Source organism: Bufo bufo, chromosome 5 (assembly GCF_905171765.1).
Source record: "Bufo bufo chromosome 5, aBufBuf1.1, whole genome shotgun sequence".
NCBI classification, from domain to species: Eukaryota; Metazoa; Chordata; class Amphibia; order Anura; family Bufonidae; genus Bufo; species Bufo bufo.
In genome coordinates this window covers 540,505,794-540,526,392 of record NC_053393.1, presented here as the reverse complement: position 1 = coordinate 540,526,392, position 20,599 = coordinate 540,505,794, and the positions used below count along the sequence as shown (strand labels likewise).

At 44.3% G+C, this 20,599-nt stretch overlaps 1 protein-coding gene across 1 annotated transcript; it reads left to right on the top strand.

Moving 5' to 3' along the window:
- The first annotated feature begins 12,809 nt into the window (after positions 1–12,809).
- Positions 12,810–20,363, top strand: SOSTDC1 (sclerostin domain containing 1). The gene is made up of 2 exons (XM_040431298.1): positions 12,810–13,101; positions 19,523–20,363. Exons 1-2 carry the CDS (start codon positions 12,906–12,908, stop codon positions 19,960–19,962), a joined length of 636 nt encoding a protein of 211 aa, XP_040287232.1. The 5' UTR covers positions 12,810–12,905; the 3' UTR covers positions 19,963–20,363.
- Positions 20,364–20,599: the final 236 nt, after the last annotated feature.

The following is a 20,599-nucleotide window of genomic DNA, read 5'->3' as shown; positions in this document are numbered from 1 at the left end:
ATAGTAGTTATATTCTTGTACATAGGAGCAGTATTATAGTAGATTTATTCTTGTACATAGGAGCAGTATTATAGTAGTTATATTCTTGTACATAGGAGGCAGAATTATAGTAGTTATATTATTGTACATAGGAGCAGTATTATAGTAGTTATATTATTGTACATAGGAGCAGTATTATAGTAGTTATATTCCTGTACATAGGAGGCAGTATTATAGTAGTTATATTCTTGTACATAGGAGGCAGTATTATAGTAGTTATATTCTTGTACATAGGAGCAGTATTATAGTAGTCATATTCTTATACATAGGGGCAGTATTATAGTAGTTATATTCTTGTACAAAGGAGCAGTATTATAGTAGTTATATTCTTGTACATAGGAGCAGTATTATAGTAGTTATATTCTTGTACATAGGAGCAGTATTATAGTAGTTATATTCTTGTACATAGGAGGCAGTATTATAGTAGTTATATTCTTGTATATAGGAGCAGTATTATAGTAGTTATATTCTTGTATATAGGAGCAGTATTATAGTAGTTATATTCTTGAACATAGGAGCAGTATTATAGTAGTTATATTCTTGTACATAGGAGCAGTATTATAGTAGTTATATTCTTGTACATAGGAGGCAGTATTATAGTAGTTATATTCTTGTACATAGGAGGCAGTATTAGTGCAGTTATATATTACTATATAGGGGCAGTGTTTTAGTAGTTAGTGCTATAGTAAAGATGTTCTATCTAGTTTCTCAGTCCAGTAATAAATCTTTCTTGCTTCCATCAGTAACAATCAGCGGTGTAATATTTCAGATGGTATAAATGAACAGATGATGCAGACTAAACAAGCTTGGAGTCATAACTATTGGCATTACTGAGATAGTAATATACAAAACAGCCATAACAATGAGCTTCCCTGGACCTCGCAGCCTCAGGCTGTGCCCTGTGTGCCCATCACTAAGACAATCTCCTTTAAAGTCAGACACGATTGCATCAGAGCATGAAAATAACAAGATTAGGGTGACTGCAGACCATTTTCTTCTGGCCCTTTAAATGGAGACATAATGACTGATGGTCTAATAGTTGTAATGAGGACGGACACTAATGGACCATTAGCCATATGTTACTTTGTTTCTAGTTATGCCGAACACCTGTCATTCATGTAAAAGCTTCATCTGGGAATGTAAGACGCAATCACATGTTCTATTGTAAACTCCTTATAAATGTATCTGCTCCTTGATTAATGATGTCAGTGGGGTAATCCGCTCTGATGTGATCCCTGCAAATAACCGGTTATTTATCTGCTTGTAAAGACAAGCAGACAACACTGTGCATAGAGATAGAGAGACAAATAGATAGATAGATAGATAGATAGATAGATAGATAGATAGATAGATAGATAGATAGATATCATGCTAGATTTCATGGATTGCTGCCCTTATGTTCTCCTGTAAAAAAAAATTCATACACCTTAGCATTTATTGTACCATTCCAGGCTATGAGGCAGCAAAGCAGCCCCAAACCAAGATGCACCCTCCATCTGCTCCAAACCATGATGCTCCTTCTATCAACCCCAAACCATGATGTACTCTCCACCAGCAGCAAACCAAGATGTGCTCTTCATTGGCCCCAAACTATGATGTGCTCTCCACCAGCCTAAAATTATGATGCTTCTTTCACCAGCTCCAAACCATGATGTGATCTCCACCAGCCTAAAATTATGATGCTTCTTTTACCAACCATAAACCATGATGCGCTCTTCACCAACCGAAAAACAAGATGTACTCTTCATTAGCCCCAAACTATGATGTGCTCTCCACTAGCCCCCAACCAAGATGCACCTTCCATCAACCCCAAACCATGATGTGCTCTCCACCAGCCTCAAACCATGATGTGCTCTCTGCCATCCCCAAACCATGATGCACTCTCCACCAGTCTAAAATTTTGATGCTACTGTCACCAGCCCCAAACCATGATGCGTTCTCCACCAGCCGCAAACCAACATGTGCTCTTCATTAGCCCCCAACCATGATGTGCACTCCACGAGCCACAAACCAAGATGCACTCTCCATCAGCTCCAAACCATGATGTGCTCTCTACTATCACCAAGCCATGATGCACTCTCCACCAGCCTAAAGTTATAATGCTTCTTTCACCAGCCACAAACCGTGATGCACTCGCCACCAGCCACAAACCATGATGTGATCTCCATCAGCCCCAAACCATTATACTGTCTCCACCAGCCTAAAATTATGATGCTTCTTTTGCTTCTTCACCAACCACAAACCAAGATGTACTCTTCATTAGCCCAAAACTATGATGTGCTCTCCACCAGCCCCAAACCATGATGCTCCCTCCACCAGCCCCAAACCATGATGTGCTTTCCACTAGCCCCAAACCATGATGTGCTCTCCACCATCCCCAAACCATGCTGTGCTCAACACCATCCCCAAACCATGCTGCACTCTCCAGCAGCCTAAAATTATGATGCTCCTTTCACCAGCCCCAAACCATGATGCGCTCCCCACCATCCCCAAACCATGATGCGCTCCCCACCATCCCCAAACCATGATGTGAACTCCACCAGCCCTAAACCATTATGCACTCTCCACCAGCCTAAAATTATGATGCTTCTTCTACCAACCATAAACCATGATGCGCTCTTCACCAACCACAAACCAAGATGTACTTTTCATTAGCCCAAAACTATGATGTGCTCTCCACCAGCCCCAAACCATGATGCTCCCTCCACCAGCCCCAAACCAAGATGCACCTTCCATCAACCCCAAACCATGATGCGCTCTCCACCAGCCTCAAACCATGATGCGTTCTCCACCAGCCGCAAACCAACATGTGCTCTTTATTAGCCCCCAACCATGATATGCACTCCACCAGCCACAAACCAAGATGCACTCTCCATTAGCTCCAAACCATTATGTGCTCTCTACCATCACCAAGCCATGATGCACTCTCCACCAGCCTAAAGTTATGATGCTTCTTTAACCAGCCACAAACCTGTCACGGACATTCCCGCGACAGGTGGCAGGAGATCAGTGAGACTGGCAACACGTGGTTTGATCTGACATGTTTTCCTTTTGGATCAAATGACGTCTGTGTTGTTTCTGGTGCATGCCACACCTTCTATCCCTAGGTGTGGCTATTGTGGTCATTTAACCTTCTCTACACTGCGTGCAGAATTATTAGGCAAATGAGTATTTTGACCACATCATCCTCTTTATGCATGTTGTCTTACTCCAAGCTGTATAGGCTCGAAAGCCTACTACCAATTAAGCATATTAGGTGATGTGCATCTCTGTAATGAGAAGGGGTGTGGTCTAATGACATCAACACCCTATATTAGGTGTGCATAATTATTAGGCAACTTCCTTTCCTTTGGCAAAATGGGTCAAAAGAACTGCCCTTGAACTGAGAAAAGTCAAGCGTGCAGCTGCCAAGATGCCACTTGCCACCAGTTTGGCCATATTTCAGAGCTGCAACATCACTGGAGTGCCCAAAAGCACAAGGTGTGCAATACTCAGAGACATGGCCAAGGTAAGAAAGGCTGAAAGACGACCACCACTGAACAAGACACACAAGCTGAAACGTCAAGACTGGGCCAAGAAATATCTCAAGACTGATTTTTCTAAGGTTTTATGGACTGATGAAATGAGAGTGAGTCTTGATGGGCCAGATGGATGGGCCCGTGGCTGGATTGGTAAAGGGCAGAGAGCTCCAGTCCGACTCAGACGCCAGCAAGGTGGAGGTGGAGTACTGGTTTGGGCTGGTATCATCAAAGATGAGCTTGTGGGGCCTTTTCGGGTTGAGGATGGAGTCAAGCTCAACTCCCAGTCCTACTGCCAGTTTCTGGAAGACACCTTCTTCAAGCAGTGGTACAGGAAGAAGTCTGCATCCTTCAAGAAAAACATGATTTTCATGCAGGACAATGCTCCATCACACGCGTCCAAGTACTCCACAGCGTGGCTGGCAAGAAAGGGTGTAAAAGAAGAAAATCTAATGACATGGCCTCCTTGTTCACCTGATCTGAACCCCATTGAGAACCTGTGGTCCATCATCAAATGTGAGATTTACAAGGAGGGAAAACAGTACACCTCTCTGAACAGTGTCTGGGAGGCTGTGGTTGCTGCTGCACGCAATGTTGATGGTGAACAGATCAAAACACTGACAGAATCCATGGATGACAGGCTTTTGAGTGTCCTTGCAAAGAAAGGTGGCTATATTGGTCACTGATTTGTTTTTGTTTTGTTTTTGAATGTCAGAAATGTATATTTGTGAATGTTGAGATGTTATATTGGTTTCACTGGTAAAAATAAATAATTGAAATGGGTATATATTTGTTTTTTGTTAAGTTGCCTAATAATTATGCACAGTAATAGTCACCTGCACACACAGATATCCCCCTAAAATAGCTAAAGCTAAAAACAAACTAAAAACTACTTCCAAAAATATTCAGCTTTGATATTAATGAGTTTTTTGGGTTCATTGAGAACATGGTTGTTGTTCAATAATAAAATTAATCCTCAAAAATGCAACTTGCCTAATAATTCTGCACTCCCTGTATTTATTGTTTTTTCTCCCACTATGCTGTGCGGTTTATAGTTTCTGTTAAGTGTTTCCGTTCCCTTTTGTATTTTGTTTTGATATATGTGCGTGTTGCCTTTCCCTGTTGTTTGTCATTAGGCCTGAGGTAGACTCCTGTTCATCCTTCCCTTTGGAGGAACAGGTAGACTAGGTCCTGACATTAGTTCCAGGGTCCTATTGGGTGAGATAGGATTCTAGGTATCCGGTGTATGAATTTGCCTACCTTTGGGGCCTGTTTATACTGGTAGTCTGTCAGGACTGGAGTTAGGGTTTTCTCTAGGAGGTGTCCATCTTCCTTCCCTAGTTTCCAGGCCTTATTCCGGTATCCCCTTTCCCCCCCTATGCTCAGTGTGGTGTTTTCCTCCTATACACGAGCGTGACAAAACCATCATGTGATCTCCACCAGCCCCAAACCATCATGCTGTCTCCACCAGCCTAAAATGATGCTTCTTTTACCAACTCTAAACCATGATGCGCTCTTCACCAACCACAAACCAAGATGTACTCTCCACTGGCCCTAACCATGATGCTCCCTCCACCAGCCCCAAACCATGATATGATTCTCCACCATCCCCAAACCATGCTGCACTCTCCAACAGCCTAAAATTATGAAGCTCCTTTCACCAGCCCCAAACCATGATGTGGTCTCCACCAGACCCAAGCCATGATACCCCCTCCACCATGCCTCACAGTTGGAATTAGGTTTTGGTGTTGTTGTGCAGTGTTCTCTTTCCTCCATAGCGTTGTGCATTTGTGCTAGTTCCACTTTTGTCGCAACGGTTTAGGCTTTCACACAGTCACTGTTTGGTCAGTGTTTTATCAGTGATTGTGAGCAAAAACACAGAACAGGTGCAGATCTTTCCTTATTCCATGTCTGTTTAGCCTCCACTCCTGGCTTTGTCTCAGAATCAATGTGTCACGGAAGGTGTACAGAAAACTAGAAGACACAAAATGAAGATCCGACTGACTGGATCCAAAACTAAGGAACCAAAGGGATAGCCCTGCAACAGACCTGGCTCTCTCCCTAACTGCTCAGCCTATGCAAAAATCTCAATGGTAGATGATCGCATATCCTCGTACCTCGACTATATAACACCTGAACACCCTATAATAGTGAGGGGACACGACCACCGGCTCCCTACACTTGATACGGAGGGAGTCAGGGTCACTTGGGATCCAGCAAACAGGGAGATACAAATGAATGAACAAAACTTATCTGTAGAAGACTCAGTAGTAGCATCCAGCATGCATACACTCCAGGAAGTTGTATAAACCGCAAAGTGATGCAGTATGGGAAGGGATTTAAAAGGGATGCAATCAGTGCAACTACATGACAGCTGAGAGAGGCTAACGAGATGAGAAAATGAAAGCAAAACAAAAGGAACCTCAAGGAGGAGGTTCTGAAGGACGTCTGTCAGAGCTTCTCAGATGCCTGGTGGTGACACAATGATGCAAATCATTGATCAAACACTGACTGTGTGACAGTGACAGGCCATAAGGTTTGTTAGACAGTGGCAGCTTCCTTTGTGGCATCCTTCCATGAACACCAGGGCTGTATTTACTTTAGTGACAATCCCATTGATGTCCATACATTTTAAATAGATAATGGCCAAACACTGTTTTAGAGAGCAAGCTGCAGCAGAAAGGACACACCCCTGAGCTGTTATAGGAAGAGAGCTGCAGCAGAAAGGACACAACCCTGAGCTGTGATAGGAAGAGAGCTGCAGCAGAAAGGACACACCCCTGAGCTGTGATAGGAAGAGAACTGCAGCAGAAAAGACACACCCCTGAGCTGTGATAGGAAGAGAGCTGCAGCAGAAAGGAAACACCCCTGAGCTGGGATAGGAAGAGAGCTGCACCAGAAAGGACACACCCCTGAGAAACTGTGATAGGACACCCGGAGCTGCGATAAGGAGAGAGCTGCAGCAGAAGTAATATGCTCCAGAGCTGCCAGATTGATATCAATCTATCAGAGCAATGAATGGGGCGATCTCTGAATCCTTGTGAGGTACAGGGCATGTACTATATAATGGGAAGACATAACCCCTTTAAAATGACGCCCGCGTCTAGGGAGAGTAGGAACAGTCCTGAATTTTCTCCATTTATTGGTTATTTGGTGGGGACTGGTATACACCTTTTTCCAGCCCCATCCATCTCCATGACACATCTCTGACGTCTTCTGAACGGCATTTTTCACACTAATCAATCTTTCTGGAGAACAGAGTTGTCAGTAAATAGGCTTTGTGTACCTTTATTTAAATGGCAAAGCACCTTTCAATCGCATCTCCTAAAACACATTTTTCTGATTAGCTCTTGGAGTGCTCTATGACCTACAGGGGCGCAGCTATAGGGGGTGCAGAGGTAGCAGTCTCTACCGGGCCCAGGAGCCTGAGGGGCCCAAAGACCTTGTGCCACATAAGACACTGGCATTATAGAAAGTGCATGCTGGTCAATTTACACCTCTGGCTGGAGGGAAGGGGTTAGATTAAGAATTTGGCATGAGGGGTGCCCTTTCAATGTTTGCCTCAGGCAGCAGGAAGGCTATGTGCTCCCCTACCCCTGGCCAACAAGCACTGAGGGAAGGGGGGCCCAAGCTGAACTCTTGCACCAGGGCCCATGAGCCTTTAGCTACGCCCCTGATGACATACATGTGTATTCGTAGGAATTGGGTAATTCATCAGGCAATCACATTTTTTATGCAAAAAAATCATTGTTTGCTGGCGGCAGATTGTGCCATCTAATCACCGGGACGATCGATGGCATTAGCCTCATACTGTGGAGGAGATCGCTGCACGGAAATACTTCCTTCCTGCAATCGTAATGCTTATCTACAGTCCTAACTTACAGATCAAGCAAACCACATTTTATTAGTAATCAATGCAGAAATCTAGATAATTCCAAAGGGTTCGCTTACTTTAAAATAAAAAATGTCCCATGGTTAAACCAAAAAGTCATACCGAACATGGAGAGCTGCAACTGCTTCAAATGATCGACAGACATATATGAAATAGATAGATAGAGAGATAGATAATAGATATATAGATATGAGATAGATAGATAGATAGATAGATAGATAGATAGATAGATAGATAGATAGATGATAGATAGATAGATAGATAGATATGAGATAGATAGATAGATAGATAGATAGATAGATAGATAATAGATAGATAGATAGATAATAGATAGATAGATAGATAGATAGATAGATAGATAGATAATAGATAGATAGATAGATAGATAGATAGATAGATAGATAGATAATAGATAGATAGATAGATGATAGATAATAGATAGATAGATAATAGATAGATAGATAATAGATAGATAGATAGATAGATAGATAATAGATAGATAATAGATAGATAGATAGATAGATAGATAGATAGATAGATAATAGATAGATAGATGATAGATAGATATGATATAGATGATAGATAGATAGATAGATAGATAGATAGATAGATAGATAGATAGATAGATAGATAGATAGATAGATAGATAATAGATAGATAATAGATAGATAGAAAGATAGATAGATAGATAGATAGATAGATAATAGATAGATAGATAGATAATAGATAATAGATAGATAGATAGATAGATAGATAATAGATAGATATGAGATATCAGATAGATAAATACATACATTGACATGTTTCTCCTTTTCTGTGGATGGGGGATAAATGTTCATTGTGAACAAACCCTTTAAAGGGGTTGTGCCCCAAAAACTTTCCACATTTTTCAAACCAGCACCTGGATCTGAATATTTTTGTAATTGCATGTAATTAAAAATCCAGCATAGCCAGTGAACTATTCCATAAAATGTATCTGTATAGCGCCACCTGCTGCTTGTTCTCTTCTTTAGTTCTTGTGTCCATCTCACTGAGGTGGTCACACGCGCTCAGTTTACATCTTCAACTGTCACCGCCATATCTTCTTTTAGAAGCTATAGCAGTTACAGGAAAAGAGTTGAAGCAGAAAGGACACGCCCCAGAGCTGCCAGCCTGATATAAATCTAGCAGAGCAATGAATGGGGCGATCTCTGGATCCACGTGAGGTCCAGGGCTGGTTCTAGCTTTGTTAGAAAGAGGTTGTCATGTCCTATATGGTGTCTGATTTTCATTTTTTACATCAGTCATAGGATACCACCTTCATCAGAAGAGGATGACTGGAGGACACACACACACACGTAGCAGAGCTGCATTTGTGTAGTGATCATTTGTTATCTGTGGTTTTCCATTGAACTGCAGGTAAACTTATTTTACTTTACTCAGCAAGTTACCTAAGGAAACAGACACATTCAGCTCTGCTACATACAGATGAAACCAGAAGTTTCCATACTCTATATAAAGACACATCTGCATGTTTTTCTCAATATCTGACATGAAATCAGAATAAACCTTTCCTGGTTTTGGTCAGTTAGGATTACCATCATTATTATTGTTTGCCAAATGCCAGAATAATGAATGAGAGAGAATGTTTTAAGGCATTTTTATTACTTTCTGCAATGTAAAAAGTTTCCATACACTAAGATTACTATGCCCTTAAACAATCCTGGACGGCCCATAGGATGACGTCATGTGTTGGAAGCTTCTGTTAGGTTTGGTGATTAGAGACTCATCTATGGATGTATTTAAATGAACACCTGAAACCCACGGCTTCTTTGTGTCGCATCATGGGAAAGTCTAAAGAAATCAGCAGGAGAATTGTGGACTTGCACAAGTCTGGCTCAACCTTGGGTGCAACTTCCAGATAGCTGAAGGCGCCTCGTTCATCTGTACAATTATACGCAAGTACAACCAAGATGGGAATGTCCGGCCATCGTACCGGGTTCCGTGTCCCAGAGATGAACGCGCTTTGGTCCGACATGTGCATAATATCAACCCAAGAACAAAAGCAAAAGACCTTGTGAAGATGATGGCGGAAGCTGGTAAGATTGTGTCACTATCCACAGCGAAACGAGGACTGTATCAACATGGGCTGGAAGGCCGCTCTGCCAGGAAGAAGCCATTACTCCAAAAGAAACATAAAAAAGCCAGATTAATGTTTGCAAATGCAGACAGGAAGAAAGACCTACATTTTTGGAGACATGTCCTGTGCTCCGACGAAAGTAAAATGTAACTTTTTGGCCATAATGACCATCGTTACGTCTGGAGGAAAAGGGGAGAAGCTTGGAAGCCTAAGAAACACCATCCCAACTGTGAGACACGGGGGCGGCAGCGTCATGTCGTGGGGTTGTCCTGCTGCAGGAGGGACTGGTGAACCTCACAAAATAGATGGCATCGCGAGGAAAGAAGACTATGCGGAAATACTGAAGCGACATCTCAAGACATCAGCCAGGAAGTTAAAGCTTGGACGGAAATGGGTCTTCCATATGGACAGTGACCCGAAGCTGCCAGACTGGTTACAGAGTAACAAAGTCAATGCCATCACAAAGCCCTGATCTCAGTCCTATTGAAAATGTATGGGCAAAGCTGAAACGGCCGGTGCGGGGAAGGCGACCAACAGACAAGGCTCAGTCACACCAGTTGTGTCAGGAGGAAAGGGCCCAAAATCCGACCAACTATTGTGAGAAGCTTGTGGAAGGACATCCAAAACGTTTGACCCAAGTCATACAGTTTAAGGGCAATGGCACCAAATATTAATGAAATGTATGTAAACTTTTGACTTTGCAGAAAGTAATACAAATGCCTTAAAACATTCTCTCTCTCATTATTCTGGCATTTGGCAAATAATAATAATAATAATGATGGTAATCCTAACTGACCAAAAACAGGAAAAGTTTATTCTGATTTCATGTCAGATATTGAGAAAAGCGTGCATCGGTGTCTTTATATAAAGTGTAAGGGAACTTCTGGTTTCAACTGTCTGTAGTTACTGCTTTCTTTCGCCGTCTAGCACTACTCCGCTCAGCCACTAGATGGCACTGCAGGCATCCAGGATAATAACAGGCAGTGAAGGGCAATGAGAATTGACGTAAAGTAGGTCAGGAATAATTTTGTATGACAACTTTTTTTTTTGTTGCAAAGAAACTTTAAGAAAAGCACAAACAGTTTCCCGGAGGTAGCGAGAAGGGGTTGTACCGGTTTTGTTTGCACAGAATATTTACTTCCACCATGACACTTGGCCTTAATTTGCTGCATAATATAAATGAAGTGAGGGAGCGGTAACATGGGGGCAGCGCCTGGTTTTCTGGAATATTCTGCCATCATGGTGAGGTTACTGGTGTCTGGACTCTGTCAGCGGCGTTGTCGGCTGACATTGACTCTGCTGTAGGTAATGTCAGAATTATCCGGATAACATCACTTCCAAGGCTCCTAAATAAGATGCATTGCTGTGCACTGGACATGAGGCCCTGAAGGTCCCCCAGGAATATGTGACACCGCCATGACCAGAGGGACAAGCCGCCGAGGCTCTAGGTCACCCAGAATATATATGGACTCGTCTCCCATTGACGGCCATGTCATAGATAGAGGAGCTAATACCATTTCTATATACCGCAGCGGGGCATATGGGTGACAAAGAGGGGGAGGGGGGCCAAGCTGAGACCCTCCATAAGTATCAGCAGCCCCCACTCTAGCAGATCCAGATCCTCCCTGTATTACATGCTTCTCCTGTGGAGCGTTACGTTGTTAATAGAGCCGATTTCCATCCAGTCGCTCCTATAGCCTCCTCTGTAAGATATGGAGGATCTGGTTGGTTCAGGTGACGTCTATGAGAAGCATACTATGGGAAACCTTCCCCCGCGGAGAGGATCTGAGGGATCAGGTTATGTGTGCAGTGAAGGAATGTTACAGGTCAGGGACTTTCCTCCAGGCCCAGGAGGCTCATGGTGGGGGGCGCTGTGTGCCCTGTATATTCTCTATACAGGGGTGTAGCGCGTAACCCCTGGGCACTGATGCCCCCACATACCCACATTGTCCCCCCACTCTTCTTGCCCCGTCTGCCGTTTTCCTCCAGTATCAGCCAGGACTGCTATTACATGCAGCGATCTCCTCCGCAAGACTTGGATTTCCCGATGATGGAGCAAACAGCGGCGGTATTACACTGCCAGATGACTGCCAAAGAGTGTTCGTATGCGATCATCTGGCGAAAAATCGTCAGGTGTAATACAGGCTTTAGATGCTGTACCCCCCCCCCCCCCCATCAACACAATGCTGCAAAGTGTAAACTCTAACTTCTCTTAAAGACACAGGGCTATTTCAGCACTGCCCCTCTTTGCCCTCTTAAAGTGCCATCTAATCTATGCACTGACTTAAAGGGGTTGTCGTATCTCATACATTGGGGCAGATCGCTAGGATATGCCAGCGGTGTCTGATAGGTGCAGGTCCCACCTCTAGGACCCGCTCCTATCTCCAGAACGGCCCCCTCCCCCCAAAGTGAACGGAGAGCAGCCATGCACCTCTATGGGAGCTCTCTCCTCCTACCTTCACTTTGGGGGCCCCCCGTTCTGGACATAGGTGGGACCCGCACCTATCTGATATTGATGGCACACCCTGGTGATACCCCATGAACATCTGAGCCGAAACCTTTAACTGATACCAAACTTTAGCAGGATGTTGAGCTGAGTTTGTTATTTAGCACAACTCAAGTTGACACCACCATCTACTGTTACTACGTGCAACCATAATCCGTAGGGCCCCGTAGCAAAATAGGATAGGGCCCCCACTGCCTGGTGTAAGAAAATTAAAACTGCAACATAAGTAGCAATAATCAACGCTATGTATAATAGCGCCATATATCAGAAAACTAACATTATAGCAGAAAGCCGCCATATTGTTCCCCACTGTTTTTTCTCTTAATAGGGCCCCCAAACTTCTGGGCCCCATGGCTGCTATGGCTATAGTTACGCCCATGGGCTGCAGGTAATTCTACATATTAAGGACTCATGCACGCGGTCCGCAAGAAATACGGATGACGTCCGTGTGCGGAACAGCCGGCGCCTAATAGAACAGTCCTATGCGGACTATTTTTTTACGGAACGGAAATACGGACATACGGAAACGGAATGCACACGGAGTAACTTCCATTTTTTTTGCGGACCCATTGAAGTGAATGGTTCCGCATACGGTCCGCAAGAAAATACGTTTGTGTGCATGAGCTCTAACTGAGAGAGTCCCGACAAACGATCCAGCGTCAGCTCTGCTACATCTGCACCTGACTCCTGTGCAGCCTGTGACTTCCAGCCTTGCACGCTCAGGATCCCTCCCCTCCTGTTCTCCAGAAGGTATATAAAGGCTGGGCCACAGCGGAGGCTTCACACTCCTAAGAAGCCGGCCAAGGGATTTGCTCCTCCTCGCTCCTCGCCATGATCATCTCCAGGCTCCAGTGCTGCCTCCTCTACTTCTTGTGCGTTGTCTTCAAGAGCTGCCAGGGCTTCAAGAACGATGCCACTGAGATCCTCTACTCCCATGTGGATAAACATATAGGGGACGGCGCCAACAGCAGCGCCATCAACCAAGCCAGGAACGGGGGGCGGCACGCCTCTGCTCCGGACCGCACAGGTACGTCTCCAAATGTTCTATTCCGTCACCTGTGGCTGTGGTCGCACTACAACTCCCAGCATGCAGGGGACTGTAGTCTGCCGGTTATCAATGTAATCTTGGGCGATCCTATAGAAAACTGCCTAAATAGCAATTCCCTAATATACCTCTAATATATATAGTCGCTCCGGAATTTCCCTTTAAAGCCTCATGCACACGACCGTATGTATTTTGCGGTCTGCAAAAAATGTGTGCTTTCCGTATTTTGCCGAACGAAACAGCCGGCCCCTAATAGAACAGTCCTATCCTTGTCCGTAATGCGGACAATAAGGCCTCTTGCACACGAATAACGTTCAGTTTTTTTTTTTGCGTACTGTATACGGAACCATTCATTTCAATGTATCCGCAGAAAAAAACGGAAGGTACTCCGTATGCCTTCCGTTTCCGTATTTTCGTTCAAAGATAGAACGTGTCCTATTATTGTCCGCATTACGGACAAGGATAGTGCTGTTCTATCAGAAGCCAGCTGTTACGTTCCGCAAAAAACGTAATGCATACATCCGTATGAAAAAGCCATACGGTTGTGTGCAAGAGGCCTAATAGGGTATACGGAAACGGAATGCACACGGGCTCATTCACACAAGCGTTTTCTGCATCCCGTATACGGGCTGTTTTTTGCCTTCCGTATACGGAACCATTCATTTCAATGGTTCCGCAAAAAAAACGGGATGTATTCCGTATGCATTCCGTTTCTCCGTTCCGTTGACAGATAGAACATGTCCTATTATTGCCCACAAATCACGTTCCGTGGCTCCATTCAATTCAATGGGTCCGCAAAAAAAAACGGAACACATACGGAAATGCATCCGTATATCTTCCGTATTGATCTATTGAAGATGTTATGCCCAGCCCAATTTTTTCTATGTAATTACTGTATACTGTATATGCCATACGGAAAAACGGAACAGAAACAGAAGCACAACGGAAACAAAAAAACGTAACAACGGATCTGTGAAAAACGGCCCGCAAAACACTGAAAAAGATATACAGTCGTGTGAACGAGCCCTAACTTCCGTTTTTTTGGCGGACCCATTGAAATGAATGGCACTTTTGCAGCAGGACTGATGTGATTATATCATAGATCAGCTGCATATGTAGCAGAGCTGAATTTGTGATTCCACGCAGCAGGTTTACCTGCAGTCCTACAGATGGCACATCATTGAGAATGGTGACAAATTCAGCTCTGCTACCTCTTGTAGATCCCATTCAGGATGCAGGGCAGACTTACAGATGCAGCAGAGCTTTCTTCGTCAGTGATGTTTTTGCATAGGGCTGCTTGAAAACCTACTGGATTATTTAAATTCTTACCATGTAGACCAGGGATCAGCAACCTTTGGCTCTCCAGCTGCTGTGAAACTACAACTCCCAGCATGTCCCATTTGTTTCTGTGGGAGTTCAGAGAACAGTTGAGCAGATGTGCATGCTGGGAGTTGTAGTTTGACAACAGCTGGAGTGCCGGAGGTTGATGACTCCTGATGTAGACACTATGCATACCCAAAAAGTCCAATGAAAAACTCAGCCATCCTACATCTGGGATATTCCCAGGGCACATTGTCAGGTGTAGTATAGCTGAGTTGTTAATTTGGTACAATGATGAATTTACATGGGACTGCAGAAAAAAAAAATCTTGCAATGCAGATAATGGGCACTCCCATAAATTCCGCTCTGCTACATCTGTATGCTGTCACTGCTGTTCTGCCTGGTGGGGGTTATTGTGCTGTTATGTGAGTCCATTGCATTCATACAGTCGCTGCTATACTCTCCAATGTATACCCCTCCCCCACACTCACATATAGTATTACGCTAGGGAACGCCTAAATTTCAAGTAATATAAGTGACTTTCCCACCGACTTCCCGGCCCATAGAAAATCTGACAATGGGAACATAACCCGGACACCGAGATCCCAGGATCTGTGAAAACTGCTCATGGGGATCACATTGCATATACCATCCTGTGGACTGTAAAACCTATGGGCTGCATGTAGCAGAGCTGAGCATGTCAGATGGAACAGGGCTGCATTTTCCAGGTCAAATGCATTAAAGCGAAGTGTGCCAGCTGACCTTTTCATAGGCAGCAGAGCTGAGTTTGTCAGATGCAGCAGAGATAATTGTGGGGAAAAGCTGCAGAATGGCCATACTACTCAGGTGCAGCAGAGCAGAGGTAGCCATATGCAACAAAGTTGTATTTGCCATAGGCAGTAGGTCTAAGCATACCAGATGTAGCAGAGCCAAGCTACCCCCATGCAGCTGAGTTTGTCATGTGCAGTATTGCTGAACTACGCAAAGTAGACGTAATGAGTTTGCCAAATGCATCAGAGCCTATGCTGTAGTGTTGAGCATGTTAGATTCAGCAGAGCTGGGATAGCCAGATGCAGAAGGGCTAAGCTGAGGGATGCAGCGGTGCTGAGAAGGAGGGATGCATCGGTGCTGAGAAGGAGGGATGCAGCGGTGCTGCGATGGAGGGATGCAGCGGTGCTGAGATGGAGGGATGCAGCGGTGCTGCGATGGAGGGAATGGAAAGTGATCAGGAGATATTACAAAGTAGCAGATGACACAGGAATTGTCCATGGGTCTCGTGTTACATGTGCTCCAAGACTGGACGACATGCTGTCTCCACATATGAATAGGCCTCATAGACAGCCCCCCCCCCCCCCCCCCCCATCAACTACATTAGCTTAGGTCAACGAATGTAGCAGAGCTGACTGTGTCTTTTACAGAGGTTTTCTGTTCAATTTGTCAAGATTTCTGTTTGCTGTCAATGAATGAAATAGCCAAATATTACAGCCTAGGCTTCTACAGTATATTCAGGATAGGGTTTCCATTCCCATTCAATGAAAGCAAACAGAGATTTTGAAAATGGTGATCAATCGAAACATATAGTAAGTTTTTTTGTATTTCCTTAATTTGCACCAGTATGTGTACCTTCGCTGTTTTGGAGAGGGTCATTGCCGCCCCAAATCCAATGTCCTTTAATACTCTGACATTTTCAGTCCGACATAAAAGCCACATAACATTTATATCACCAGGGTGCCAAATATCCAACTCCAATCCACCGTGTCTGACAGAATCGCCATCTTTACATTATAGACCTGGCACTGCTATATCTGTCAGACTAAGGTCTGTTACACCTCCCTCACCTCTGCTACATCTGGCAGACTCGGCTCTGCTGCATCTGGAAGACCCACATCTTCATCATTCAGACTCGCGTCTGCTACACCAGGCTAGGTTCTGCCACATTTGTAAGGGTCCATTCACACGTCCGTAGAATGGGTCCAGATACGTTCCGCAACGTTGCGGAACGAATCCGGACCCATTCATTCTCTATGGGGCCGGAAGAGATGCTGTCCACATCCGCATTTCCGGAGCGCGGTCCGTTATAGCAGACAAGAATAGGCGTTTCTATGGGGGTGCCGGCCGGGTGTATTGTGGATTCGCAATTTTCAGATCCGCAATACACCACGGACGTGTGAATGGACCCTAAGACTCAGACCTGCTACATCAGCACTGCTTCTTCTGTCAGACTCGGTCCTTCTACATCTGACAGACTCAGCACTGCTACAACTGTTTTTCACACATCAGTTCTGCGTTGGGTGAGAATCGCAGCCTGTTCTATATTCTGTGTTTTGCGCGCAGCCCTGGCCCCATAGAAGTGAATGGGGCTTCAGTGAAAAACGTATTGTATCCGGATGTAGTCTGGGTGCTATGCATTTTTCACGGATGGTTGCTAGGAGAGGTTGTTTGTAAATCTTCAGTTTTTTTCACGTGTGTGAAAAACGCATCAAAACTGATTGCACCCGCGTGGAAAAAAACTGAACAACTGAACGCAATCGCAGACAAAACGGACTGAACTTGCTTGCAAAATGGTGCGAGTTTCACTGAACGCATCCGGACCTAATCCGTATCGTTCGTGTGAAAGAGGCCTTAGACTTGGCTCTGCTACATCAATCAGGCTCTGCTTTGCTAAATATGACAGATCCAGCTCTACTACATCAATCAGATTTGGTTTTGCCACATCTGTCAGACTCGGCTCTGCTACATTTGTTAAACTTTAATCTGCCACATCAGTCAGACCTGGTTCTGTTACATCAGTCAGACTTAGTTGTACCACATTTATCAGACCCGGCTCTGCTACATCAGTCAGACACAGTCCTGCTACAACAGAATGACCTGGTTCTGCCACACACAGACTCTGCTCTGTCACATTTATCAGACTCTGTTATGTTACATCTGTCAGACGTGGTTCTGTCGTGTTTGTCAGACTTTGCTTTGCTAAGTCAGACTCGGCTCTGCTACATCAGACTTGGCTTTGTCATATTCAGCTCTGCTACATCAGTCATATTTGGTTCTACCACATCTGTCACTCAGCTCTGCTACATCAGTCATATTTGGTTCTACCACATCTGTCACTCAGCTCTGCTACATCAGTCATATTTTGTTCTACCACATCTGTCACTCAGCCCTGCTACATCAGTCATATTTGGTTCTACCACATCTGTCACTCAGCTCTGCTACATCAGTCATATTTGGTTCTACCACATCTGTCACTCAGCTCTGCTACATCAGTCATATTTGGTTCTACCACATCTGTCACTCAGCTCTGCTACATCAGTCATATTTGGTTCTACCACATCTGTCACTCAGCACTGCTACATCAGTCATATTTGGTTCTGCCATATGAGTCACAATTGTCTCTACTACATCAGTCAGACTTGGTTCTGTCACGCTCGGCTCTGCTACATCGGTCTGTCAGCATCTGTAGATAGCAGGGGGATGAGGCCAGGTAATGGCTGCCTCCACTCACCTGTCTGTGACACTTCAGCAATGTCAGGAATGATTGGAGACGGGAAAGGCTTTGATATGAATCCAGCATTTGTTTGCACTTCCTGGCTCACTATTCTCGGGCCCCGGGGCCTTTGGCAAAAATAAACATATCGACATTTAATTGAGCTCTCTGGCACCCAGCGCTCGCCCCCAGGGGCCCCACCACCAACCTGACTCTGACAGGGGGAGGGGAGATCCTGGATCTCAATGAACAGAAATTGCATTTGGCTTCGTCCCATCGCCCATTAATCATCAAGATTGCAGGTTTTTGGCGTCTCCTCACCTGGGTTATGAAATGTATGCTGGTGAGGAACAGCGCACACGTGTGTGTGAGAGGGGCTGGCACGACCCATTGTCCTTCGCTTGACAGTGCTGTCACGTAAAGGGCCAGGTCACTTCCCAACTTGCCCCGTTCCCCCTGTTTTCACCTGTTTCTCAGGTTCCATGAGGCTGTTAGCTGGGGATGGGGGTAATTGGTCTTTGGGCTTGCGAAATCAGATTACTTTGGATGATATGAGGCTGAATAAGAAGAAATGTAGTGCAACCAATATGGCCGACATCACAAGCCCTGCTTTTTAAGCTAGCGATACATTGTCTACTTCAGTTGCACTGATTATTGTATGTCAATTGTAACAATGTTTAAAGGGGTTGTCCAGGATTAGAAGAAAAAATGGCCGCTTCCTTCCATAAACGGCGCCACAGATGTCCACAGCGCAGCTCCATTGAAAGGAATTAAATTGAGCTGCAATACCAAATGCAACCTGTGGACAGGTGTGGCACTGTGTTTGGCAGAAAGCAGCCATGGTTTGTAAGGGTGTGATCACAATTGAGCAGAGGCTGGGTTAGTAACCTATGTTGCAGATTCCATCCAAAATGGCGGACAAATTGTTGCCCAGTAAAATGCTGGACTCCGATGGACCCCATAATATCATGTTCTTCTCCTATGATGGAGAAGAATGGAAATAATCAAGGCAGATGGGCATTAAAGGGGTTATCCAAAGTCTAAAAGATTCCCCCCAATGCCGAGGCCCCTCGTATACATTATACTTACCTGCTCCCCAGCACCCGCGTCGCTCTGGATCCCTGCCGGGGAGCAGGTAAGTATAATGTATATGAGGGGCCCGGGCATTGGGGGGGATCTTTTAGACTTTAGATAACCCCTTTAAGTCTTATCCTGTTCGGGTCCTCCTCTTCCATGGTTGACACATCCATGAGGCAGTTGCCCTCTATCTCCCCCATGTAGTTAGGCTTGGCAGAACGTACCTGTTCATCCACACGGAGGCTGAAGAGCCCATGGACGTGTAGATGTCTCATTGACCAAAACGCCATTTGACTTCTTCAGACCAAAGGGGATCCAATACTTTATGCCATAGCTGACACTTCTGACAATGAGACCTGCTCGTTATCTCCCTCTACTTGACTCGTAATGTGACTATTCATGGGTACATCAGGGCATTCCCTAAGGTATGAGGTACCCTACAGTACCCTAAGTTCCCACGTTAGGTGGACATATGGTCACTGACCTGATAATTAACTCTTACTGTCATTGCTCTCCTTCCAGGTCACCATCAAGTTGGGTGTCGAGAACTCAGGTCCACCAAGTACATTTCCGATGGCCAGTGTACCAGCCTAAGACCCTTAAAAGAACTAGTCTGTGCCGGAGAATGTCTTCCTCTTCCCATACTTCCGAATTGGATCGGAGGAGGTTACGGCCTCAAGTACTGGAGTCGTCGGAGCACTCAGGAATGGCGATGCGTCAACGACAAGACGCGCACTCAACGGATTCAGCTCCAGTGTACAGATGGCACCACCAGAACCTACAAGGTCACCGTGGTCACTTCCTGTAAGTGCAAGCGATACACAAGGCAGCACAATGAGTCGAGCCACAACTACGAAGGGGTGTCCTCAGTAAAACCCACCCATGCCCACCAGCATCATCACTCCCACAGCAACAGAGATAAGAAAAGACTAAGTAAGATCAGCAAATTCATCTCCAGCTAAAGCCGGGGCTCCAGGAACAGGACCCCAAGACTTTGTTCCTTAAGACTTATAAAGACATTTTCATTCTGTGAACTCCAAGTCCAAGAGGTCATTGGACGAAAAGCTACAAAGATCGTCAACGCACCAAGATTTTTTTTTTTTTTAATATCCTAATTTTTTTGAAGGACTAAACATTTTTTTTTTAAAGATGAAATTCTAAATATTTGGGAAAAATTTGCAGAATTTGTATGTGTAATGGTATTGTGGACAAGGTCAAAGGTGCTTCGGATAAAAGATAAAAGACAACATATGTACAAAAAAAGAAATAATTTATAAATCCCTTATTTTTTATCCTTAGGAATAGCCAAAGCTTAAAGTTTTTCTCATTAATATAACCCTATTTTAAAAACTGAAAAAATATAATGGAAAAAAAGAGCCAATATTTTACATGTTTTCTGCACGACGCAACAGGAGTCACGACAAAGTCATCTATTCAAGTCCTTTATCAATTTTATTCTTGTTCAGCCAATAATATTAGTAATTCAAAGATTAAAGGGAAATTTAAAATATTTAAATTCATAATTTTTCAAAATTTTTTAGTTGAATAAAAAAATAATTAAAAAAAATATAAATATATTTAAAAAGTGGCAAAAATGTC